Source organism: Propithecus coquereli, unplaced genomic scaffold (genome assembly GCF_000956105.1).
Source record: "Propithecus coquereli isolate 6110/MARCELLA unplaced genomic scaffold, Pcoq_1.0 Scaffold295, whole genome shotgun sequence".
NCBI classification, from domain to species: domain Eukaryota; kingdom Metazoa; phylum Chordata; class Mammalia; order Primates; family Indriidae; genus Propithecus; species Propithecus coquereli.
This window is the reverse complement of record NW_012148563.1, coordinates 3893943-3919822: the sequence shown is the minus strand read 5'-3', so window position 1 is coordinate 3919822 and position 25880 is coordinate 3893943. Positions and strand designations below refer to the sequence as shown.

The 25880-nt window shown below is 47.6% G+C and overlaps 1 protein-coding gene across 1 annotated transcript; it reads right to left on the bottom strand.

Moving 5' to 3' along the window:
- Positions 1 to 465: 465 nt before the first annotated feature.
- ASB1 (ankyrin repeat and SOCS box containing 1) lies at positions 466 to 17112 on the bottom strand. Its single transcript, XM_012648825.1, has 6 exons — positions 17047 to 17112; positions 16528 to 16796; positions 11366 to 11512; positions 9990 to 10292; positions 2012 to 2397; positions 466 to 833 (listed from the first exon to the last, which is right to left on the bottom strand). Exons 1-6 carry the CDS (start codon positions 17110 to 17112, stop codon positions 706 to 708), a joined length of 1299 nt encoding a protein of 432 aa, XP_012504279.1. The 3' UTR covers positions 466 to 705.
- Between the last annotated feature and the right edge of the window lie 8768 nt (positions 17113 to 25880).

The window sequence follows — 25880 nt, the reverse complement described above, 5'->3', positions numbered from 1 at the left end:
GCTGTGCAACTCTGCACCGGGACCCCTATAGATTCTGAGCAAATGCACGGATCAGCTTTGAGACAACAAGCTGTGCAGCCAGGAAACCATCCTCGAATGAAGACAATTCATATGGCAGCTCCATCGGAGAGAGAGAATACTGAAGTGGCGAGAGAGGTGTGTGACCAGCGCATGTGCTACTTAACCCCAGGAGCAGGGAAAACAAACTAGCAAATTCATGAACTGCATTTCTGTTCTCTACCTTGCTTACCAAAACTCCCTGGTGTTCATTTAGATATCAGAAAGCTTTAATTGAACAATTAAATTGAGAAGTAGAAAAATAAATAGAAGTACAGTTCTGGAAAGTGCTAGGAGTGTTCCCTACAGGGAATATTAGCAGACCTCCAACCTCAGCCTGTACCTGCACACATTTCACGGTCCACTTCATTATTATGCGACTGTGAAAATCCAGAACAGAGATGTTTAGGAAGAACAAAATTAAGTTTTGTAAGAGCCTCTTGACTGACAATGACCCAAGGAGTATTCAATGGCCCAGCACCTGAGATGAGACCACAGTCCACGGGAACAAGGCCATTTCGTCTTTACCAGCAGCCGGTCGGGATGCGGTCGGCAGCACGGGGCACGGTTCACAGGGTGCAAGAATCGGTGTCTGTTTTCACGGCAGATCACCTTCTCCCTCACTGACATCAACACTGCACTTGAATTCTACTCATAAAGCAGAAACTTCTTTATGGGGTCTGGCAGAGGCAGCGAGGGAATCAGATGAAGGCGGTATTTGCCAAGAGCTCTTCTCACCGCCACACGGCACAAACTCAGCAAGGTCCTGGGAACCCCTGGGAGCCGTGGGAAGAAAGGGGGAGACAGAGGGAGACGGTTAGTTCCTACCCTCACTCTGAAGGCTGAAGGCTGGCTGTGACTAAGAGCCAGAACTGCACTAATGCTCGCTGCCAACTTCCTGATTTTACAGTGAGGAGGGTCTTGTTCTCTCTTCCTTCCATCTGAGGAAGAGCGAAACCTTCACAGCCTCGCTCTCCCAGCGTCTCCTCCCTCAACCATGTTTAATGCCCTAGACAAGGAAGTCAGAGTTGACCAGTAAAGGCCCTGGTAGGTGTGAGCAACTGATCCTCCCCCTCCGTCAGCCTCTTCTCTTGGTCAATCCCACAGCTGCAAGGGAGCCTGGGGAATACGGGCTGAGCAGCACTTGGCGGGGACAGGCGGACGATTTTGCTCCAGGTGAGGAGGGTGACGAGTAACACAGTCATGAACGCAAGTTGCTTTTTTCTATCAGTTTGGTTCCCAACTGACCATTAGCCAACTATTTTTAAGAAGGCAAACAAGAGCACGTTTTAATGAACTATTTAGGGAAATCCAGTAATTAAAGTTCGATGGATGCCCTCAAGACCCAGACTGGGAGGGAATGTGTGGGCAGGAGGTCACAGAGGACGCACAAGGTCCATTTCTGAATCCCAGAGAGAGCCTCTGATCACAAGACCAAACCATAGAGCAATTCCAAACTCTCACACTATCGATTTATTAATCCTTAACAAAATCTTTCTTCATAAATAAGGAAACTACGGACTTCACTGTAACCAAAATTAGACCATCACAGAATCCAAAATAATGGTATCTGAGTGGAACTGAAGAAAGGGAGGTGAGGAATCCTAGAAAATGGGCCTGCGACTTGTGTTAAGGCCTCATTTATAAACCACGTATGAAAGAAGTCACTGTCTCTAAGAATCTGGGTCACAAAGCAGAGCAAAAGGATAAAGAGAATATAATTCTAGGACCTTTGAGAACATACATGCACTTTTATAGATTTTCTGATATCAACCCTTGGTGTCTACGAATTTTAAAAGAGAAGATCAATCTCAACGATCATTCTGGAAAATCACCAGTCCTAACTGAAGATTTTGGCCAAATGCTTAGAGGTTGTTTTTTTTAATTACTACATCTTGATTCATTCAATCGACCCGAACAGTCTACAAGTCAGAGCTGAACCCAGACCACTTACTTCTGGCCTCTTTAAAGACCTGCAAGGCCTCAGGGTCCACCTTCCTTCTGCCTCTTGACTCTGGGCCCAGTGATTCCCACTTCACCAGGTTCAGGTTGGCTCCAAACTCTACCAGCAGGCTCACGAAGGCTGCCTCACAGCCATGACGCAGGACAGCATCCATGACACACCCAGGGGAGCCCCTGTAGAACCCCTGTGTGTTGACAGGACCGTTGCAGTTGAAGTCGGGGTTCGCCCCAGCCTGGAGGAGCAGCCGGAAGCACTGGAGGTTGTGGTAGGCCGCGCTGATATACAAGGGACAGACCACGAGGGAGGTGAGCCGCCGGGAGAAAGGGGGCTGGACATCAGGAGTCAGGTGGTGGTTGACATCAACGTCAGCACCATACCTACGGAGAGAGAGGGGAAGTCAGACCTGCAGCGGACTAGCCGTAGTGCACAAAGATCCCACAGCCATCCTCGGGAGGGCCTCAATTCGGTGACACTGGGAGCTACTGGAGACTCCACAGACCGCAAATAGCTTCACCATTTCCAGCGAGACAGGTAGCAGAAAAGAACTTGGAATCCACTGATGTGACAAAAATTCCTAAGAGAAGCCTTCAAACCTTTAAAGGTCCAAAAATCCTAAAGCTATTTAAACTATTTCAGAGCAAAGAAAAAAAAGGAAAACTTCCAAATTCATCTGATGAAATTAGCACAACAATAATCCCAAAACCTCACAAAGACCACACCATAAAGAAAAACTACCAACTAATTTCACTTATGAGTATCAATTTAAAAATCATCAATAAAATATTAGTGAAGAGAATCCTAAAGTATATTAAGGAAGCAATATACCCTGACCTCATGGGAGTTACTGCAAGGATAGTTCCAATACTAGAAACTGCATGAGCATAACCGACCATATAATGGAACTAAGGGGGAAAATCCCCTGATTATCTCTTCAGAAGCAAAAAAAAAAAAAAAAAAAAGGCATATAACAAAACTAAACAGTAATGTATCTTTAAATACACTCAATACAATAGGAAGTGATGGCTTTTCCTTTATCATTAAAATATATTCTCTCAACCCAGAAATCAGCACCTCACACAGTGGGGAAACGCTAGAAGCCCTCCTGTGGAAGGTGGATCAAGACACAGACCCCCGCTTTCCGGCCTCCTGTGTAAGAGCAGTGCTGAAGGTATTAGCCGGGGTAACCAGGCAAGAGAAAGCAATTAAACGAGTAAGATCAGCAAGGAAGAGGCAAAACGTTCCCTATTTTCAGAGGATGCAATTGTATGTCTAGAAAGCCCTAAATAAGCAATGTGGAAAAACGACGAACTAGCAATGAGAGAATTTATTAAAGTAGCAGTTGTAAAATCAACAGCCTTCATACATACAAGTTCAAAGATAACATGGAAGAGAAGACCACATTTATGATAGCAAATACATTTAAAAATGACATATCTGAGCATAAATGAACAATAAATGTCTAATATTTGCATAAGAAAAATGATACAATACTAACGAAAGTCACAAAAGTAGACCTAAAAGAATGAAAAGACACACTGAAGTTTTGGATAAGAAGACCCAACATCTTTAAGATGTCAATTTTCCATAAGTTTTTTAATAGATCAAAATACCATTTATTTTATAAAATACTCACAGAAGGGCTACCTGCCCCCCATTAAAGCTTTGCTTTTTCATCTTGTCTGATCTTCTAAATGAACTTTACAATCAACTAATGTGGCTTCAGGGACACTGTTTTTATGTATTTATATTTGTAATCAAATTATTTCATTCTAGGGCTGGAATTTTCACTTATAAAATAAACTAAGGGAAAATTGGCCTCTTAAACCAAACCACATATAGAAATTTAGTCTATGGAAAAGGCAGCATCACAAAAAAGTAGTAGGGGATGGACTCTTAATAAGTGTTTTGGGGATAATCGAATATCCACACGGAAAAAGAGAAAATCAAATCCATTCATCACAGCATACACCAGAATAAATTCCAAATGGATCTAAATTTAAAATGTAAAACACGAAACTATACAGAAAGTAGGAAAAAACCTCTAAGTAAAATGTGCCTAACTATAACACAAAATACAGACAGAAAATGTTTTTAACATGAAAAATCTTTTTAAAAACTTTTGCTTGGCAAAAATAACAACATAAGCAAAGTAAAATAATAAATCAAAAACTGAGGAAAATGTTACAACGGGTTAATATTCTTAACATACAAAGAGTTTCTAAAGGAAAAAGATCAACAGTCCTGTAGGAAAATGAGCTGAAGAGGGCAGTCGTGGGAATGGCTCTTAACCTTATGAAAAGATGCTCAGCCTCACTCAGGACAACAGAAACGCAAATTAAAACTACATTAAGGCCAAGTGCAGTGGCTCACGCCTGCCTATAGTCCCAGCACTTTGGGACACTGAGCGAGGCAGGAGGATCACCTGAGGCCAGGATTTCGACACCAGCCTGGGCAATGTAGCAAGACTCTGTTTCTACAAAAAATTTAAAAATCAGCTGGGTGTGGTGGTGCATGTGTATAGTCCCAGCTACTCGGGAGGCTGAGGCAGGAGGATTGCTTGAGTCCAGGAGATCAAGGCTGCAGTGAGCTATGATCGGGCCACTGCACTCCACCCTGGGCAACAGAGCAAGACCCTGTCTCTTTAAAAAAAAAAAAAAAAAAAAAACTACCCTGAGAATCCACTTCTCACCTGTGAGATTGGGAAAAATACAAAAGTTTACTTTCCAGGTTGTAAAGAAACAAGAAGTCTCATTCATCGCTGGTGCCATGCAAAATAGAGCAATCCCTGTGGAGGGGAATTTGGCAATTGCTAGCATACACATACATTTACCCTTTGACTCATCAATCACAATTCTTAGTATTCCCCAAATACATTTGCAAAACTATGAAAAGACGTACGTACAAGGCAACTCATTAAACCACTACCCATAATAGCTGAAAATGGGAAACCATCCGCATGTCCATCACAGGGGGACTGGCTGAATGAACTGTGGTTCATCCGCACGAAGAAGCACTGTGCAGCTATGAAAAGAGATGAGAAGGGTCACTACCCACTGCTCTGGAGGATGTTCAGCACGCCAGTCAGTGAGAACAGCAGGATGATGAAAGTGCACAGTAAGCTACTGTTTATCTGGGGGAAGGAAGCTGCAGAGTGTGTGTGTGTGTGTACACACACCCAGACACATATACATATTTGCTTATTTTTAACAACGGAAGGATAAACCATAGAAATTTTAAAATGGTTATTTATGGGGAGTGAGAGAATAGGATGAAGGGTACAAGGATAGAAGCTAGACCTTTTTTTTTCATATACCTTGCTTTATACAAACTGTGTAGATATTTTATGTTATAAAACAAAATTAAGTAAAAAGCAATCCCTAAAAATTAAAAGCAAAAAGAAACAACGAAGCCAACTGCATACCCAGCTGGTGCCATCATGTACCGCCTGCAGGGATGGCTCTTCTCTTCAGGCACACTGAGCATCCAGACCCACACGATTATTAATAGCACAGACCCCTCCCAGGATCAGACCCACTTAGAAGGACCTGGGACAGGAAGCACAGTCTGCCAGCAGGGCAGCTTCACACAGCTCTACGCAGCAGGCAGGCACACGGCACAGTGAGGTGATCCCTAGGGCTATCCGCCTCCTGACCCCCACTGACAGCTGGATGTGAGGAAACAAATCTCACACACGGCAGGTGCAGGAGCACCTGCCTTAGAAGCTTCACTCTCCACCAAAGAGAATCTCTGAACAACTCTACACGCAGCGCTGCACTACCCACGTCACTGCACGCAGAGATGCCCAAATACATAACTTTCTATCAGGCATTTAGAGTTCCCCCCGGCCAAATGCAAACTCCCAATCATTTTTACTTTAAACAGGGGCCAGCCAACTGTAGCAGGGAGGACGGCCTGGCTCAGAGGGCCAGATTCCGGAAAAGTGAGGAAGGTGCCTGCCAAGGATGGCTACCTGGCATCGTTAAGGGGCAAGTGCAGGAAGGGAACAGCAAAAGGAGACTGGTTCTGGGCAGGGGCCCCTAACACAAGTAAATACGGTGACGACAAGGGGAACCAGGTTACTTACTGTCGAAAGGAGAATAGTAAATGCAGGAAGGGAGAAAACTCAGATGAACGCTGCGGTGTTAGACCAAATTAGGGGTATCCAGGTGAACTCCTGTCAATGTCTACATAGAAATATAAATATGGTATGTATGTATAACCTTAGCTTGATCCAGTAAGAGGGCCTGAAAACACTGATGACCCAAAAGCAATAAGCACTCGTAGCGTCCACATTGTGGTTTCTACATAGCATTTATTCTTCACTAAAAGAAACCAGGACTCCTTGGAGAAATGACTTATGCTAGGACTGAGACAGTCACAGTACAAGGTGACCCTAGAATATCTTGTTATACGAGAAAGTAAAGAACTGCTCAAAGAATGATGGGGACATGTCAAATGGACACAGAGATGGGCTGAAGTGGCTACCAGTAGCCCAATCTGAGATAATTTGAGCATCAATAAGCAAGAATAATAACGGAGTGTAATTCATTGGATAATGTAAGAAACCATGAGTCTATACTAACATAAATAAATAAATGAACAAATTAAAAATCTGAGATGAGGAATAGGACATATACATGGTTGCAAAGTACATCTCCACAAAATACTCACTACTTACAGAGGGAAAATAATAACTTTACAATGGGGAAACTGGCAGACGACACCTTAACCAAAAGAACGAAGCGAATATCAGCAATGGAACAAAAGGAGGTGAGGAGAACACAGCCTCACTTCGTGAGACTGTGAGATCGTTACCTCCCTCTAATCTGAGTAAACGTGAGACAGCCAGCACCTGTTTTCCTGAGCGTTCATTGGCCCCAGATGGTCCCGCAATGTCTCACAAGTTTTGTCATCACCTAAGTATTCTGTTGGAAATAGGAAACGGCAACACGCAGGAAGCAATAAGGGGGCCGGACAGACAGGGGTCCAGGAAGACAGAAGGGCACTGTTTTCCATGCCTTAATAAAAACGGCTGGCCAACAGTCACAGCCAGCAATCGTGCTGCGTACCTGCCTCTTCAGCACCACTCTGAGTATCCAAAAAACTTTCCCCTGGAAGTGAAGCTGTTGTCTTCAGGCAGCAAAGGCCTGAGGACAGGCACACAAACCAACATGCTCTCATGACAATGAAGTTTCCAGTGCAAATGCAAACAGCACCCATTCTCCAAGACAATCTACGAGTGACCGGAGAAACATTCTAAAACACATATGATACCAACCAGAAACTGCCTCATATACTCTACCAATTAAGAAAAGGAAAACAAGATTTCAAGCAGTGGTATTTTTTTTCTCCTTATTCTTAGGCACATGTCTTCCAAAACGTTTGTAATTTTGGCCAATATGACAATCTGGAATTAGCTGAGCTATGGGAAAGATAGCCCCTCGACCACTCATAAAAATATACTGGATAAGATCCAGTTAATTTTAATCCTGAATATTTTCCAAATTCCTCCATTGCTTTTAATATCACTGGCAAGGAACCACTGGCACAACTAATAAGTGTAACTTCTGCACATACAGAAATACCACGCGTTACCTTTTTTCTAAAACATGAACAATATATATTAAGGGAATTTACAAATAACAAAATGGAGGTTACTTACAGAGGGACAGAAAAGCACAACAGTGAAAGACGAGAGCCCTGCCTGTGAGTGAAATGTCATAGGGAAGGCAGGAGCGAAGTTCAAATTATTTTCAGATATTATCTGTTCAGCAACTTAAACATATCACTCTGATTTTCCAAAAGTCAATTATTTTGAAATTTAGAATATAGAAACTTTTTAACAGAATAATATGTGTTCTCGGTACATCATTATAAAAGTAATGTCCTGTGCTCCAGTGAGGGAATAGGATGTCCTAGTAATGTGTTCTCAAGAAGGGCATCTGTGTATGTGTTTCTCAGTCAAGCCTGCAGGTAACTCAAAGCAGTTGTGCATCATGAATCGACTGAAATGTCCAAAGGGATTTATTTCTGGAACTAAGATGAATTTCATTGATTGATCCTACTCAAAAACATTTCCAAACTAATGACTTACATTCTCCAAGATGCAAAGAGATGGGACTGAGGTGGTTTAGTTTATCAGCCTAGAAATCCTTAAAAAGAGGAAAAAAGCCTCACAGCTTTTTTTATCCTCTAATACTGCGGTCCCCAACCCCTGGGCCACGGACCAGTGCTGCTCTGTGGCCTGTTAGAAACCAGCCCGCCTGAGCTCTGCCTCCCCTCCCCACCCCACCAACACCTCCATCTGTGGAAAAAATCGTCTTCCATGAAACTGAGGAACCAGGCCCCACAGCAGGAGGTGAGTGGTGGGTGAGTGCTCAAGCCATCACTGGCATCACTGCCTGAACTCCACACCCCCAACCCCCACCCCCAGATCCGTGAAAAAATTGTCTTCCATGAAACTGGTCTCTGGTGCCAAAAAGATTGGGGACCGCTGCTCTAATATCACAACCTTATCACTCTCATTTATCTTCCCAAAAGCCAACTGTATAGTTATTTAATACACAAAACCTTTCGATGGGATAAATACATTCTCAATGTTTTATTTAAAAACCACGTGCTGTGTTGGGCAAAAGGAATGTCAGGTCCCTACTCTTCAGAACCACCCTGACAAATTTCACTGACAACCAGCCACCTAAACTGTACCCCATCCAACCACACAGCAATCTGGACTCCAGAGCAAGGGATGGAGAAAAGCATTTGAAATAGGAAATGGCAACACGTACAACTGCCAAATTCCTTTGGTAGAAAGAAGTCACTGGAACATGAAAAATGCAAACAATCTACTTCAAACAGAAGACATAAAGGTAACCAATAGTATGTTTAAAATAAGACATAAACCTTCCACAATAGTGGGAGAGGAAAGCAAAGAAAACACAGATCATTAAACAAAAGATACCAAATGACGGAAATAGTTGAGAAACAGAAAGATAAAAGAAATAGACCCTAACATCGGCTATAGCAACCAAAGAATCCCAGACAAGTAGTTCCACATGAGCACACAAACTGCTTAAACTGAGATTAAAACCGAACATTGCACAACACCGTGTAAGTGAGCCTTCAGGGAACCCACAGTACGCTTTTGTTTTCCTAAGGGGCATAATCCGTAAGCAAGAACTTTCATGAGCTTGGTTAGCATGGAAATATCCACAGCAAAAGCTACTTGAAATACAAGGGGAAACTGACAAAATCCCTAAAGTGGTTAGAGACTAAAAGACTGCTCTCTAAATTTTCCGTAGATCAATGGCAAAAATGTAAAAAAAAAAAAAAAAAAAGAGAGAGACTCTGAATAAAATAATTTAGGCTAACATACTGTAGTACACAAATAAAATACCCACAGCCATGTACTTTGTTTCAAGCATCCACACAATGTAGTTTGACATTAATAAATAATAATTTAAAAAGCTCAAAGAATCTCCAAAATGGAAACTATATGGTTCATGCTATCTGAGCACAATATAATAAAATCAGAAGTTCATAAAAAACGTTATTAAAACTTTCTCCTCCGTAACTCTAAGAACAAAGGAAATCAACTTCAATTACAGCTGTTTAAAAAATAAGGAAAAGGCTTAGAGGACATCGCCAAAACTACGGTAAAAGGTAAATTTATTAATTTACCTTTTATCACCTTTTACCTTGAAATTTTACATTATTAATCAAGAAAACAATGAATCAGCATTCAACTCAAAAAATTAGGAAAAAATAAAGAAAAATGGAAAACAAAGATAAAAATAGATATAAATGAATAAGCAGAAAGATAAAAGAACCAATACAGCCAAGAAGTCCTTCTTTTAAAAGGCTGGCAAGATAGACAAATCCTCTAAAAAGTCATTTTCAAGAGAGGAGAAAAGCGAATACAGAGAACGAGAGACGAGACAGCGGCTGCAGGGCCGGCAGCGCGCTGACCTACCTGATGAGGGCCTGCAGGATGTCCGCCCTGCCCACGCGCGAGGCGTGGTAGACCGGGGTGCTGCGATGGTGTCGGCTTCCATTGGGGTCAGCGCCGGCTTCGAGAAGGATCTGGGCGCTCTCCAGGTGCCCGTTTACCACAGCCACATACAGGGCAGTCTGTCCCTTCACGTCCACCAGATCCACCTCGGCCCCCTTCTGAATAAGAAAGTCCACACAGTTCCCGTGGCCTGCAGTGGCTGCGATTCGCAGCGGTGTGCAGGGGAGCCAGCCACAGCACCACACAGACTTCTCATTGATGCGGCTACAGAAGGAACACAGGGGAGCCTGTGAGAGGCAGCCCAGGAAAGGGAGAGGCTGCTCTGAGCCCTCTCATACTGGTAACACGGAACAGCCTCCCTGCGGAGGGCAGTCACTCAGATAGTCGTCCCTCGGCTTAGCAAGGCCCCCACTTGCGTGCTGCTTTCTGAAACACTTTCCTATCTCTACCCTGCCAGACCTGTGCGTGGCAGGGCAGGCATTAGGAGCCCCATTCTAGGGAGGAGGAAATCGAGGCACAGGCAGAATGATCAGCAGTGGAACCAAGATCTCTGTTCTTAAATGTACTGCCCGTGGTCCAGAGCACCTTCTTCTACAAAGGCGGGAAGGGCCTGCCCAGGAGGCAGTGCAGGATAAACAGCACACTCACCTGGGAATCCCGCCAGGGTCCCCAGACCCCTTTTCACCAGTTACCATCAGTGAAGGCCTGAGAGTGGGCCTCTCTCTGAGCCTCAGCACGTGACCACTATGGTCCCCCCACCTCTGACACAGCATGAATGACAGCCTGAATGCATCACTTAAGGTGGCATGGGGGCTACACCCTTGGCCAACAGCAGCAGAGGGAAACTGTCCAGACTGAGCTCTCAATGAATGTGACAATCGGACTGCAACTGCCTGTACCCACTGACCCATCGAGTCAGCACCCGAGGGCCAATTCACTGCACGCTCCCCGTGCAACCCCGAACAAAGCCTGGGAATGCAGAGCACTGAGCGGGAAGCATCTCCTCAAACCGGCCCTCGGGATTCCTCCTTCAGCTGTGCATCGCTTTGGCCGAGAAAGTAGAAGAGCGCTCCAAGAACTCATCACCAAATAAACACTAACAGAAAACATAAAGGTCAATGACAGAACTGGACCTGAACTCAGGTCTCCCACCCACACTATCAGGCCATCTGCTACAACTCTGACCTTGCTTCCTCCATCTCCACTTTGCTCCCCATCCTCTAACACTGGAACGCATTCCTCCCAGCATCAGGGTCTTCGTCTGCAGACTGTGAGCCTCGGCTTCGCGCAGACCCACAGGGGCCCAGGACCTGCCCCAGCCGGGCAGTGACACTCACCTCCGGTAGCTCTCCTCTTGCAACAGGCTCCTCAGAGTCTGCAGGTCCCCCACATAGGCTGCATCATGGAGCCTCGTGTCCTCACAGTGCTCCAGCGGATGGTCACAAAACTGCTCCCGCAGCCACTCCTTCAGATTACGACCTGCACTGGAGAAAGGGGGTTCCTGTCAGCTCCAGGAGACCCGGCCAAGGCCAACTAAAAGGGGGAGCCATCTGCATGAGCACTTCCTCTCCCAGCTACCGGGTACTTTCAAACTCCTAAGAAATACATCACAGAAAATGGGAGAACGTTTCCCTTATGAAACAAGCACATTCCTGACACCAACCCTGACAATTTTTAAACAGCTGATGGGGACGGGAGACTATAAGCTAAACATAATTTAAGAATACAGAAGCCAAAGGAAGATGGCTTGAGCCCAGGAGTCTGAGGTTGCAGTGAGCTACAATGACACCACTGTACTCCAACCCAGATGACAGAGCAAGACACTGGCTCAAAAATAAATAAATGATTGAACGAATACAGAAGAAGCCAAGATCCTAAATAAAATACTAGGAAATTGTGAATGGGTGTGGTAGCTCACACCTGTAATCCCAGCACTTTGGGAGGTCGAGGAGGGAAGATCACTTGAGGCCAGGAGTTCGAGATCAGCGTGAGCAACATAGTGAGACTCCCATCTCTACACAAAGTAGAAAAACTAGTTGGGAGGTGGTGGCGCACGCACCTGTAGTCCCAGCTAAGGCAGGAGGCTAAGGCAGGAGGATTGCTGGAGCCTAGGAGTTTGAGGTTGCAGTGAGCTACAATGATGGATCACACCACTGTACTCGACCGGGGCCAACAGTGCTGGACTGTCTCAAAACAAACAACAAAAAAAAGCTAGAAATGATTAAGCTTAGTGAGAAAGGCATATCAAAAGCCAAGACAGGCTGAAAATTAGGCCTCTTACACCAAACAACCAAGTTGTGAATAAAAAGGTCTTGATGGAAACTAAAAATGTTACTCCAAAAAACACACAAATGCTAAGGAAGCAAAAGTCTTATTGCTGATATGCAGAAAGTTTTAGTGATCTGGATGGAAGACCAACCAAGCCACAACACTGCCTTAAGCCAAAGCCTAATCCAGAGCAAGGCTCTAACTCTCTTCAATTCTTTGAAGGCTGAGAGAAGTGAGGAAGCTGCAGAAGAAAAGTCTGGAGCTAGCAGAGGCTGGTTCATGAAGTTTAAGGAAAGAAGCCGTCTCTGTAACATAAAGCACAAGGTGAAGCAGCAAGTGCTGACGGAGAAGTTGCTGCAAGTTAGCCAGAAGATCTAGCTAACATCATTGATTAATAAACAGATTTTTTATTAAGAGAGAATTGAGTCAGTAGAAAGGAAGACAGTAAAAACGCAAGAGAAAGGGAATAATATCTGGAGAAGGGCTCAGAGGAGAAGGGACAAAGATGACAGGTGGGACAACAGATTTTCAATGTAGACAAAAGTCTTCTATTGGGAAAAGATGCCATCTAGGACTTTCGTAGTTAGAAAGCAGAAGTCAATGCCTGGCTTTGAAGCTTCAGAGGACATGCTGACTCTTTTGTTAGGGGTTAATGCTGCTGGTGACTTTAAGTTGAAGCCAATGCTCATTTACCATTCTGAAAATCCTGCCTGTGCTCTATAAATGGAAGAACAAAGCCTGGATGACAGCACATCTGTTTACAGTATGGGTTACTGAATAATCTAAGTCTAATGTTGAGACCTACTGCTCAGAAAAAAGATTCCTTTCAAAACGTTACTGCTCATTGACAATGCACCTGATTACCCAAGCAAGAATTTTGATGAACGTACAAGATCAATGTTTTCATGTCTGATATGGAGAAACAACATCCATTCTGTAGCCTGTGGACCAACGAATAATTTTGACTTTCAAGTCTTACTATTACTTAAGAAATACAATTTGTAAGGCTATCACTGCCACAGATTGTGATTCTTGTAATGGATTTGGGCAAAGTAAACAGAAAATCTTCTAGAAAAGATTCACCATTGCAGATGCCACTGGGAACATTCACGATTCATGGGAGGTCAAAATACCAACATAAACAGGAGTTTGAAAGAAGCTGATTTTTTATTCCAACCCTCATGGATGACTGAGGGGTTCAAAGCTTGAGTGGAGGAAGGAACTACATATGCAGTGGATCACAAGAGAACTAGGATTATAAGTGTAGCCTGGCCAGGCACGGTGGCTCACACCTGTAACCCCAGAACTTTGGGAGGCCAAGGCAGGAGGATTGCTTGAGCCCAGGAGTTCATGACCAGCCTGGGCAACACAGAGAGACGCTATTTCTACAAAAAAATAAAATATAAACAAAAGAAGAAGTGGAGCCTGAAGATGTGACTGAATTGCTGCAATCTCATGAGAAAACTTGAATGGATAAAGAGTTGCTTCCTATGGATGAGCAAAGAAAGTGGTTTATTGAGATGGAATCTACTCCTGGTGAAGATGCTGTGAACATTGTTGAAAATGACAACAAAGGATTTGGAGTATCACACAAACCTAGCTGACAAAGCAGTGGCAGGGTTTGAAGGGATTGATTCCTACTTTGAAAGAAGTTCTACTGTGGGTGGCTACCAAACAGCATTTCACGCTACAGAGAGATCTTTCATTAAAGGAAGAGTCAATCAATGCAGCAAACTTCACTATTGTCTTAAGAAACTGCCACAGCCAACCCGACCTTCAGTAACCACCACCCTGATCAGTCAGCAGCCATTAACATGGAGGCAAGACCCTCCACCTGCCAAAAGCTTACAACTCACTGAAGGCTCAGATGATCATTAGCATTTTCTAGCAATAAAGTATTTTTAAAATAAGGTATATACATTTTTAGACATAATGCTATTATTGTACACTTAATAGACTGCAGTATAGTGTACACATAACTTTTATATGCACTGGGAAACCAAAAAGATCATGTGACTCGCTTTATTGCAATATTCATTTACTTCAGTGGTCTGGAACCGAACTTGCAATACCTCCAAGGTGTGTCTGTGTGTGCTAAATAGGGATCAACATCGGTGAGGATGGAAAAAGAGTACTCAACAAATGGCATTTGTACAATTAGAGACCTATTTGAAAATAACTGAGTTCTTTACCTCACACCATAACCTGAAATAAACTCCAGTAGACTAAAAATTTTATAAAAATAATTACACAGATAGTTGTGCAAATAAAGAGCATGAACTCAGACTACTTGGATTCAAGCCCCTGCCCTGCCATGCTGTCCCAGCATGTGACCAAGCACACAGTTATAAAGCACACCCCTCCATGAGTAGGGTCTTTTCAGATGCTGAAGTTGCTTTCTATATTCAAATCAAATCTCTTTTGAGTACTTCCTATACACATGACTACACCACAGTACTACAGGAGTGACAAGTAAGTGTTCTCGCCCTCTAGGATTTGACAGTTCATTGGCAGAGGTCAGACACAAAGGTCACAGGCTGTGGGCTGGACAACAAGGGTCCACAAACACATGGGTCCCTCAAGCTGATCTCACACCTAGACGTGCTGCAGATCAACAGGCAGATATGCAGCCTGGGAACAGCCCTTTAAGCCACCATCCCAGTCCTCCTTCAGTCATTACCCTCCACTGTAATTATATAACAGTTGCAATTACAATAGGGTGAAAACTCAAAGTAGGAGTGGGACAGCTTGAGGTGTGGGGCAGTAACTGACAGGTGAGTGGGAGCTGTGGGACTTTCGCTGAGTCCTCCTCTACCGCCAACACCCACCCCGCTGCCCTCTGCACAGCCTTCCCCTGGCCCAGCTCAATGCAGCCTCAGAATCTTCCCCAGCTCCAGATTCAAAGGCAATTTCAAGTTTGTTTTGCTAACCAGCTACTCCAGTGACAACACAATTACCCCAAGATAGAACGTAAGCATGAACTGAATATGTTGCCCCTCCGCCCTAGACCTGATACACACTGAAAAACAAAACAGCACCGCACATAGACATAAAAAGGAGCAGTGTGCATAGGGTAAAGCCAGTGTTTCTTCCTCTCTACACTGGGAAGCAGCTATCAGTCCTCTTCCAACGGAACACCTCTCATTCCATCTCTCACTCTCCCATGACGTGAAATCCCAGACCCTAAAATCCTGGCTGTCCCTGAAGTCAAAGTCAATGCTAACCAAAGCCCAGGGTCGTAGGTGCTTTGTCTGTCTTGTTCTGGTCACTGTGGTATCCTCGGCTGGGTCCAGCCAACAGTAGGTCCTCGATAAATTGTTCAACGAACAAATGGAGTGAAGGAGGGAAGGATGGATGGATGGATGAAAAGGCTACTTGCACCAGTCTCCAAGTAAATCCTTTGAGATGTTTTGCACACTTAAGAGAGTAATAAACTTCTCAATTCATTACTAAGAAGGAGTAATAAAATCTTTGGAGAGGAATCTCTCCAAAGACACAGATGAGCATGTAGAGTGCAGAGCACAGGCAGGCACTGGCAAACACAGCAAGCTCAAAAACCGGGCAAGGAGGGAATCCCACCACCGGGCACGTTGCTTCCCCTGCCAATTCACAGATGCACCGTAGGATTATTTCCAGGTGTAGGCCCTGAGCGAGATGGCTGTTTTGGGTGGTGGGTGTGAGCCTTCCTAGCTGCTGGTGGGCCAGGGGCCCCTGGACATGCTGTGTCACTGACAAGCTCGCTGGGGACAGCGTCTCCGCTGTCCCCTTGTCGGTGGGGGGTTGGGGGGGTTGAGGTGTTGCCCCGCTGCACCACCCCAGACATGCAGTGAGTGGCGGAATGGGGAAAAGGCCCTCCCCTCCCGAGGGCTGACCTCTGGGGGCTTTCCTGATGGCTGCGCTGAGGGCTGGAAAACGACCGCGTCCTCTGTTTACAGTTGGAGTCATATCCAATCTGCATCAGCTAACGCGAAGGCAGTTACAATGCAAGTTTCACAGGACAGAAAATCTAACACGAGGGCAGTTCACATGGGCCGAGGAACACTGGACGCGCCCGTAGCGCGGTCGCCCGCACAGCTGGCCGAGCCTCTGGTGGCCCTGTGGGCCTGGCGAGCCCGAGGCCAGGACGCGGGGCCTCGGCCCGGGCGCAGCTGCCCCGTCCCTCGGCAGGGCCGCCGGGCCAGCCCTCGCTGTCCCCACACGCCCCGCGGCCCAGCGGCCGCGCGCACGTTACCTGCGGACCCCAGACCGGCCCGCCCGTCGGGGCCGCCGCCCTCCGCCATGGGTGCTCCGGCCCCCGGCCAACCGCAGCCCACCGCCCACCACTTCCGGCGTCGCGGGCAGGGGGCGCGTCGGGGGCGGGCTTCCGGCGGCGGGTGCCTCCTCACTGGCTTCCGGTGCCGCGCGCGGAGCGCCGGGCCTGCGCTTCCGGCCTCGCCGTCCGGCTTGAGGACGGACAGCGCCTGGGTCCGACGGAGCTCGCGGCGTGCGGCCGCCGCCCTGCTGTATGTAGGAAGCAGGAGAAACGGTTCACCTCAGGCGGAGCCTAATGTGCCCGTCCCGGGAGTCCTGGTTGGTTGGCCCATCCGCCCCCCGCGAGGGGCGTGGCTTCCCGGGTGTGTGGGCGGGGCCCCGTGTGGCCCACTCGGGCTGGAATCGGGCCGGGCTGGAGGGAGTTCGGTGCTCAGTGCCCGCCGCCGAGCCCTGCCCCGGAGGGTGGGGGCGAAGGTGCGGGCGGGCCGGGCCGTCACACCTGTTCCTCGCAGCGGGCGCTACCGAAGGCCACCGCGGGCTGGGGTCGCAGCACCGCGTGGTACATGCTCCCCAAAATTCCTTCCGTGAGGCCATGGGTCATGCGTGTATCTGATTACAGCCCAGTGCCCGACTCAGTGTGTTGAATAAATGAAGCGACCAAACGAGTAACCTTTCCTGCACTCCCCCAATTTCAAGTCCGGCACGGTTGTCAAACCACGCGTATCGATCTTGGTTCTCAGCCGTGGATTCCCGGGCTCCTGACCTAGAGAAGGCTGCAGACAGGAGGACTACGTGAGAGAAGGAAGAGCCCCCTCGGGTTTCAGAGCAGGAGACTGAGGAGCCGGGAGGCGCAAGCCCACAACTGTGGATGTGACTTACTGTCTGGTCCTTGTGTAGTAAAACACCAGACTGGAGTAGGGAAGCCGTGCACGTGGGGAGCAGCCCCTCAAATGCCCATGCTGAGGCTGGGTGGGACCACCTGGGTGCAGATCTGGCAGACCCTGCGCCGTGTTTTTTTGTGGGGGAGGGAGTAGTGCTTGGGCTTGATAACAGCAGAGAGCACCACGGGCACCAGAGACGGGTAACGCCTATGATGCAGGAGCCAGGGTGTGCCCAGCCCACTGGCTGTCCGCCATGGCTGCACAGGAACTCCTGGAGCTTCAAACCACTGAAGCCTGAAAACCACCCAAGTGTGGGTGGATGAATGAATGGATGAACAAAATGCGGTACATCCATACGATGGAATAGTATTCAGCCTCAGAAAGGAAGGGAATGCTGACGCATGCTGCACATGGATGGACTTTGAGGACATTATGCTGAATGATAAGCCAGTCACAAAAAGACTGTATAATTCCACTTAGGTGAGGTCCCTAGAGTAGTCAGATTCATAGAGACAGAGTGGAGTGGTGGTTGCCAGGGGCTGGCAGAGGGGAATGGAGAGTTGTTTAATGGGGACATCGTTTGGAGAAGATGAAAAGGTTTTGGAGATGGGTTGCACGGCAATGTGAATTGTGAATTTATTTAACACCACTGAACTGTACACTTAAAAGGGTTAAAATGGTATATTACATATTTTGTATATTTTACCACAATTTTTAAAAAATGTAAAAAAGAAAGATTCTGACGCAGTGGCTCTGGGGCATGGCCTGAGCATCAGGGTTGTCCAGAGCTCCCAGGTAGTTCTAACGGGGGCCAGGCTTCAGAGCCACTGCCGCTGCATTGCCTTTCCTGGTCCTAGTGGGCCCAGAGTGAATGCCACTGACTGTCAGCAGCCTAACAAGGTATTAGATGGCCTGAGCAGAGCCTCCCTCCCATGCCTGCGACTCCACCTCTCCTGACTCTGGGGTCCCGTCTCTCCGTGAGGAGAATGTGAGGCACCACTTGGTCCATGGTGGGCAGGGCGTCTCACATCCCACCCCTGCTCCTCCCAAATGGCTGCGCGGTGCATGGCAGTGGCAGTGTCCTCAGAACAGCAGCACTGGAAGGGGAAGGACACCTTCTCGCTGCCAACACCGTCACTCCCATTTCTCAGGACTCTGAGGTGGGGGAGGCCCAGTGCCATGCCCGAGACTACACGGCCTGCAGGTGGCCAGGTCAGGACTCACGCCCAGGACTGTCTGGCCCCACCTCTCCAGGGTCCTCCTTCCTCCAGGTCCTTTGAGCCCTTAAGACCCACAAACAAAGGGACCGTCAGTCAGTGCTGGAGACAGGATTAACTCAGGTCATGTCATCTACAACCAACAGGAAAGTGCCAGTGCCATCCCAGACTGACAGACACAGGACCAGTGCCACCTCAGGCAAAGTGGGGTGTTGCCTCTGTCCCCCTCCAGGTCCCAGTGGCTCCAGCACTTCCTCCCAACATAAAATCGCCCATCACCTCTTGTTGCCATCTGGTGGCCCAGCCCTCCCCCACTAGCTCATGTCCCCAAAAGAAAACATCCAGTGTCCCCAAATGACCCCTCCTTGGAGTCTAGCCCATCTTTCTGGGGGATAACTTGGCAATCTGTCTAAAGCATAAAACGTTCATAACCCTTAATCAGAAATTTCTCTTTGAGGCATTTATTCAAAGGAAATAATCAGATGTGTGAGAGATTTAGCTACACAGGTGCTTGTATAGCATAATTTTTATAACAAAAATGTCCAGCAGTAGGCTTTCTGGTTCAGGAGGTCTGGGAAGGGGCCAGGACTCTCTATGATTATGGAGCCCCGGGTCCCTCGACCCTCCCTCAGTGCAGGGAGCCGGGGGCCCCACTGGAAACATGGCAGGCATGCGGGGGGCTAGAAGCCTGAGCCCCGCAGCTGTGCTCCAGTGAGGACCCTGCCCAGGCGTGGGTGAGCCTGCACTGCTCCGACTCCAAGTTCCAGGCAGGACGAGCACTAGGGACCTCCTGGTCCTGGGCCCGTGGGCCTGTGTCTGGGGCACCTCCTCCAGGAGGCCTCAGCGCTCTCTCCTCTTTTGAAGGCTCTCCTTTGCCACCTGCACCCCTTTCTTCAGCTTTACCAGGAGAGGCCATGAGAAGAGGGCAGATTGCCAAGACTCTGGGCTTTGCCCTGTAAACACTTCCGCCAGCCCTTGTTCTGCAGACCCCGTTCAGCCCAAGACTCAGAGCCCGCCTGCAGGGAGGCGGGGGTCTGCCCCAGGGAAGGGAGGCAGATCCACTTCCTCTGGCTGAGTCACCAGGACAAGGTGACTCCTCCAAGCATCAGTTCCCTCCCTATAAAATGGGGCTGATAATTCCCACCTTGCAGGTTTTGTAAAGACACAAAGTTCCATACAAAGTGCCACACGCTTCCCAGTGCAGAGAGCGCCTCGGAACAAAGTGGGTATCAGTGCCAGGGCTGCTAATGCTCATGACAGCCTGGCTTTGCTGAGCAGGGGACAGTCCCCTCTCCTGTCCCCACCAGTTCTGTCCCAAACGGAGCCCACCTTCCTTCTCTGCCCAGCTAGGAGAGGAGCATGGCTGAGAGCCAGAAGCAGTGTCCCAGCAGGGCCTTGGCCCTGGGCTGGGCAGGGAGGCCAGGGCAGGAAGGTGAGTAGTGTCACCGTAGCCCTGGAAGCTCTGTATAAACCACCCTCCCACAGCCAGGTCGGCCACCGCCTGGATGCGGCTTGGCCTGGCATTGCGGGACCCAGGGGACAACCAGGTAGCCCAGCAGCCAGAGACTGCTGAGGACTGTGTGGACCCTAGACCCGTAACCCACTAGGCTGCCCTGGGATCCCTGCCAAGCGGGTGCCCTCTCGAAATGTCCCACAGGCGTTCTGCTATCTCCCGGGTGTGACTGAGGACTCCATGGGCATTGGGAGGCCACAGCGAGCCCTCTGCCCGGGCCTGCTCTTCTCCTCACCCAGCGCCTGTGTGAGGCACCCACTGTGCCCTGGTCGCCGTGGGGAGGATTCAGAGGCAAGGAAATCTCTGCCCCAGCCATGGGGGAAGACCCACAGGAGCAGGACTCTCAGCAGAGGCAGGAGATTCTTAAAGAGGGGTTCCCCCATCCCAGGGTGACCAAGGGCCCAGTTTGCCCAGGACTGAGGGGGTTCCAGAACACAGAACTGCCAGCTTTAAATCCAGGGCAAGTGGAGACCCTGTTCCACCCCTAGGACTGCCCCCTGCCTCTCTTCCCACGGCAGCACGGGAGTCTCTGAGCTGGCCCCACCGTTCCCCCCTCACCGCCGGGTTAATTTTTCCTGACACAAAACGTGGTCTCCATCACTCGGGCCCCCAAACTCCTTCACGATCCCCTGGACAACCCCCTATATGCTCCCGAGCTGGGCGTCAAGGCCTTTTCCAAGGACAGCCCCGACCTCCCTCCCTCCTCCAGCTCCCGAGCTCCGCCTGGAACCCACCCTGCAGGCCCAGCACGCTCCCTGGGGCTGAGGCTCCCGCTCTCCACACCCCTGTCAAAGGACCTGCTCCTCCAGCACCCACCAGCTGGGCCCGGTCCCCTCGGCTCCCCCACCTGCTCTGGGCCCGCCCTCGGCATTTATCTCTTCTTGCCTTGACTTACAGCTGCGAGGAGCTGTCCTATCTCTCCTGGCAGACACTTGGGTTCCTGGAAAGCTGCCGCCGCTCAGAAGGATATTTTGATTCTCTCACAGGAAGCTGTCCAGGACTTGTTACTGAACCAACAGATAAAGTCATTCACTGGCCGGAATTGACAGAGTGCCCATCCAAGCACTGGGCCCGGAGCACAGGGACAAGCAAAGCTGGACACTGTCCCACAGAACTGTGGACCAGTGGAGTGGGCTGAATGTGGCCCCTAAGACAGAGAAGTCCTGGCCCAACTTCTGGAATCTGTGAAGGGGCCCTTATTTAGAAAGAAGATCTTTGCAGATGTAATTGAGTTACGGGTCTCGGGTGCGCGCACCCCTGACTCAGGACAGGCCCTAACTCAACCACAGGTGTCTTTACAAGAGGAAGGCAAAGGGAGGATTGGAGAAGAAGGCCGTGTGAAGACAGAGGCAGAGGTTGGAGCCAAGGGACGTCTGGGGCCCCAAGAAGCTGGAGGAGGCAGGAAGGACCCGTCCCTAGAGGCCCCAGAGGGAGCGCGGCCCTGCCGACACCTTGATCGCAGGCTGCTGGCCTCCAAACTGCAAGAGGATATGTTTCTGTTGTTTTAAGCCGCTCAGTGTGTGGCGATTCGTTTCGGCAGCCCCCAGACGCTCATACGCCAGTAACGACACGGGCGTTACGGTCGCCCCTGAGGGGAGGGCCATGCAGGAGAGCGTGGGCTGGGAGCCCCGGGGAAGGAGATGTAGCCACTCGGAGCCGAGTTACCCAAAAGCGCATTGCGGAGCCTGGTGCGGTGGTGCCTGTAATCCCGGCTACTTGGGAGGCTGGGGCGAGAGGATCGAATGAACCCAGGAGTTGGAGACCAGACTGGGCAACATACTGAGACCCAGTCCCTTCCGAAAAAAAAAAACTTTGTTTTGGTAACACTTTCTTTTCAGAAATGGGAACATCAGTGGAAGTTGAGCCTGTTGCCTTATTCAGCTGCCACCGTGCGGCCCTCACTGGTTTTCCCCACAGAGGTCACGTGGGGGGCAGAACCCGGTGCTGCCTGGGACGAGGGCCAACCCGAAAGGCTATTTCTGAAACCATAAAGTAACAGAAGAAAGCCCTGTGTTACAATTAATAAATATCATTGTTAATAGACGTGAACAAAGCCAGCCTTCATTTCTTTATTTGGTGGCCCATTTGGTGAAGCACTTAAGAAGGGCCCAGGCCAACATACACACATAATGGTTTTAATTACATCCTGCGAATTTATTTTTCCAGAGAGAAATATTTCTCGGGGAAATGTCCATAAAAGCAACGTTAGCAGAGTGTGAGTGTGTGTGTGTGTTTCCTATAGGAAATCTGTTTAGTTTAAGTCCCAGCTTTGAGCACAACGCTTTACAAAGACAGGCGACCCGGAGAAGGCTGGCAACAACAGCCCCAGCGAAGGCCGTGCCGTACAGAGAGGACATCTCCAGGCTGCTGCCCGTTGTCTCTCTAGGAACTTGCCTCTCTCTGGTTTTCCACAGAGGAATTCTGAGTTGCTCTTAGAAGACCAAAGGGGCTGGGCTTTTTCTGTCTTTAAACTCTAGACACTTGTCACTTCGCCCAGCCGAGAGCCCTTCTGTGCACTGGCATTTCTTAATGGTGTGAAAAGGACATTTTTGAAAATGGAATCCTATTTTCACTGTTCTAAGGAAAGTCACAACTTCAAACTCTTTTCCAGTGATTCTTCGTGTCAACTGGAACGTCTGTTTGAGAGCGGGGCCTCCTCCCCCAAATTGCTGTGTTTTTATCTTAAGTTGCCCTTTGATTTTCAAGGCATACAACCCTTATGCCAGTATGACATTACCAAACTTTATCTGTAGGCTACTGCTCATTTTTTACATGATCAACATCACAAGCAAAATGACTATTGACCGGGTTCTTTATAGTTTCTTGTCCTTGGATCAGGGCCTGGAGCCGAGGCCCCGGGACTGACCGCATGACTGTTGAATGCAGGGATGAACTTGCACAGGGAAAGCAAGTCTCCCCTTGCTTATTTCCCTTTTCTCTACCGGCCCTTCGTGGCCTTATTCATAAGAACAGAGATAGGAAGTTAAGGACGAGGGGTGAAGACATGGAGGCCAGAGTAGGAAGGTTTACTGAGAATCTACTCTGAGTTCAAGAAAGGAGTCAACAGACAAGGGAGGGAGCAATGTTAAAGGAGACAGCAATGAGCTGTTTCCAGAGTTGGAAATCCAGGTGTCCTAGTGAGTCCCTAGCAAGTGAATTTGCAGAAACGCGCACCTAAACACATCACGGTGAGACTCCAGGGCACCAAGGGAAAAGAGACTTTAAAAGCAGACAGAGAGAGAAGAGAGATCACATAAGAAACAAACGTTAACTGAAGCTGACTTCTCAACAGCAGCAAAGGATGCTGGAGCGCCCTAGAAAGACATCTTCGATGTGCTTAAAGAAAACAATTGTTACCCTAGAATTCTACACCCAGTGAAACGACCTTTCCTGAGTGATGACAAAACAGACAAGACAAAGAGTTTACCAGTAAAAGGCACTGCCAAAAAGGTCCCTTGGTGGTCGTCACCTGCCATGGAGCAGAACTTAGATGATTTCCCCAACAAAACACAGTTATGGGTTTATGAATGCGCTTTATCAAGGAGCTTACATGGCAAGTGGCAGCAACAGACACGAATGTGGGGGACCTTCCACCCACCCCTGCCCTTGTTCTGCTCACACACAGAGACAGGCTCACCTTCCAGGAGAGAAGCGCCAATCCCTGCTGCTCCCCTTCTAAGGCAAACAGGAAGCAACTTGTTAGCTGGGGAATGACTCGGCTTGGCAGCAGGCAGTTGGGACTTGGGATGCCAGCTGTTTTCAGTTGCTGTCTGGGAAAGCCAGCTGCCCCACACCTGGGCCCCATGGGATGTCGGGCTTGCATCACTCCATCCTACTGAAAGATGGCAGGCTGAGTGGGCTGGGGAAGTTTTAACTGACTTATTTCCCAGGCAACTCTTAGTGAGGTCCTAGGGTTATTTCCAGACAATTCTGCTTGCTACATCCTGTGTTCCTCAAAGGAAATTCTAAAGGATCAACTTTAGAAAGAAGGAAAAGTATTCCAGAAGGCAGGTATTTGATGCAAGAAGGCATCATGAGCAATATTGGTAAATACGTAGATAAATTTTGACAAGCCTTGGCTTCCTAAACAATAACATGTTTAAATCATGAGTTTAAAAAAAAAAAAACAGGTTACAACTAAAACACTAGACAATATGGCATATAAATTGGGATTTTCCTTGTATTATTTTAAGAAAGCTAAAGAAATTGATTAATCTTAGATTTTTTAAAATACCAGTGTTAAAAGTTTAATAGCTATGGTAACCATTACAACAATCACATAATGCGTAACTTCCAAACTAGTCAGATCTAGGAAAACTGAATAAGAAAAAGCGGATAAGAACTTTTCTTTGACCAAAACAAGGCTGAAAAAATGAGGCTGAGAAGAAACAAAAGTGGAAAAAACAGAGAGCACTTAAGGCAGAATAACGAATCCAAATGGAATAAACTCTCCAGGTAAAAACAGAGATCACCAACTCAATGTTTGTAAGAGACACAGTTAAAATATAAGAATTCAGAAAGATTTAAAGGCAAAGCATGAAAAAATATATACCAGAAAAAAACTACAAGGGGAAATCAATTGTTCATCATGGTACATGGGAGCCTCTCAGTAAATGATTATCAAACAGAGGAAACATCCGCCAGGACACGGATTAGAACAAGACAGCGAGCTCAACAGAATGGGCATGTACAGATATAACCCTGCACCCAACAATTTCAAAGTACAGATTCTTTTCAAAATTATAGGGAACATGAAAATAACAAAGTGTTGATGAGGATATGGAGAAACTGGAACCTTTGTGCACTGCTGGTGGGAATGTAAAATGGGCAGCAGCTGTGGAAAACAGTATGGCAGTTCCTCAACAACTGCCCACCATGCTGTCCACCAATCCCACTTCTGGGTGTATATCCAACAGAATTGGAAACAAGATCTCAAGGGGATATCAGTACACCCATGTTCACAGCATTATTCAAATAGTCAAAAGGTGGACACAACCCAGTGGTCATTGACGGATGAATGGATAAATAAATGTTGTCTATCCATACAATGGAATATCATTTAGGCTTAAAAAGGAAGGAAATTCTGGCACATGCTACAACATGGATGAACCTGGAAGACATTTATGCTAAGTGAAATGAGCCAATGACGAAAAGACAATACTGCCTGATTCCACTTATGTGAGATTTCTAGAGTAGTCACGTTCATAGAGACAGGAAGTAGAATGGCGCTTGCTAGGGACTGGGAAAGGTAGGAATGTGGAGTGATTGCTTATTGGATACAAAGTTTTAGTTTTGCATGATGAAAAAGTTCTAGAGATCAATCGTAGGACAATGTGAATGTACTTAAAACCACTGAATTGAACACTTAAAAATGGTTACATTGGTAAATTTTATACTATATGTGTTTTGCCACAATAAAAAAAGAGATAATGATATGTCAGAATGCTATTATATTTGTTAATGCCAATAAAGTGATAAGTTGTGGCCTTTATATGAACATGACCATGTGTGAGGCCACGAACGGAGCCTCCACACAGCTCAAAGGCTTGGCATTAGGCAGCCACACTCTCTCACCCAACGCTATCAATCGGAAATCAACAGTAAAAAGATAACCCAGGATGAAAGAAAAACCATATTTGGCAATGTGCCAAAAAAAATCATTATGAAGATGAAAAAATATTTGTAACTGAACCGGAATAAGGTGCCCATTTAATGCAATAGT

Bases quoted from the DNA above. Each gene is read 5' to 3' on its own strand.
- ASB1 (XM_012648825.1), bottom strand. From the start codon at position 17,112: ATGTACCACGCGGTGCTGCGACCCCAGCCCGCGGTGGCCTTCGGTAGC. The intron at 16,797-17,046 runs GTGTGACGGCCC...TCCTACATACAG, and splicing joins GCGCCCGCTGCGAGGAACAG to CAGGGCGGCGGCCGCACGCC. The intron at 10,293-11,365 runs GTGAGTGTCACT...TTCCTTCTGTAG, and splicing joins CAAGAGGAGAGCTACCGGAG to CCGCATCAATGAGAAGTCTG.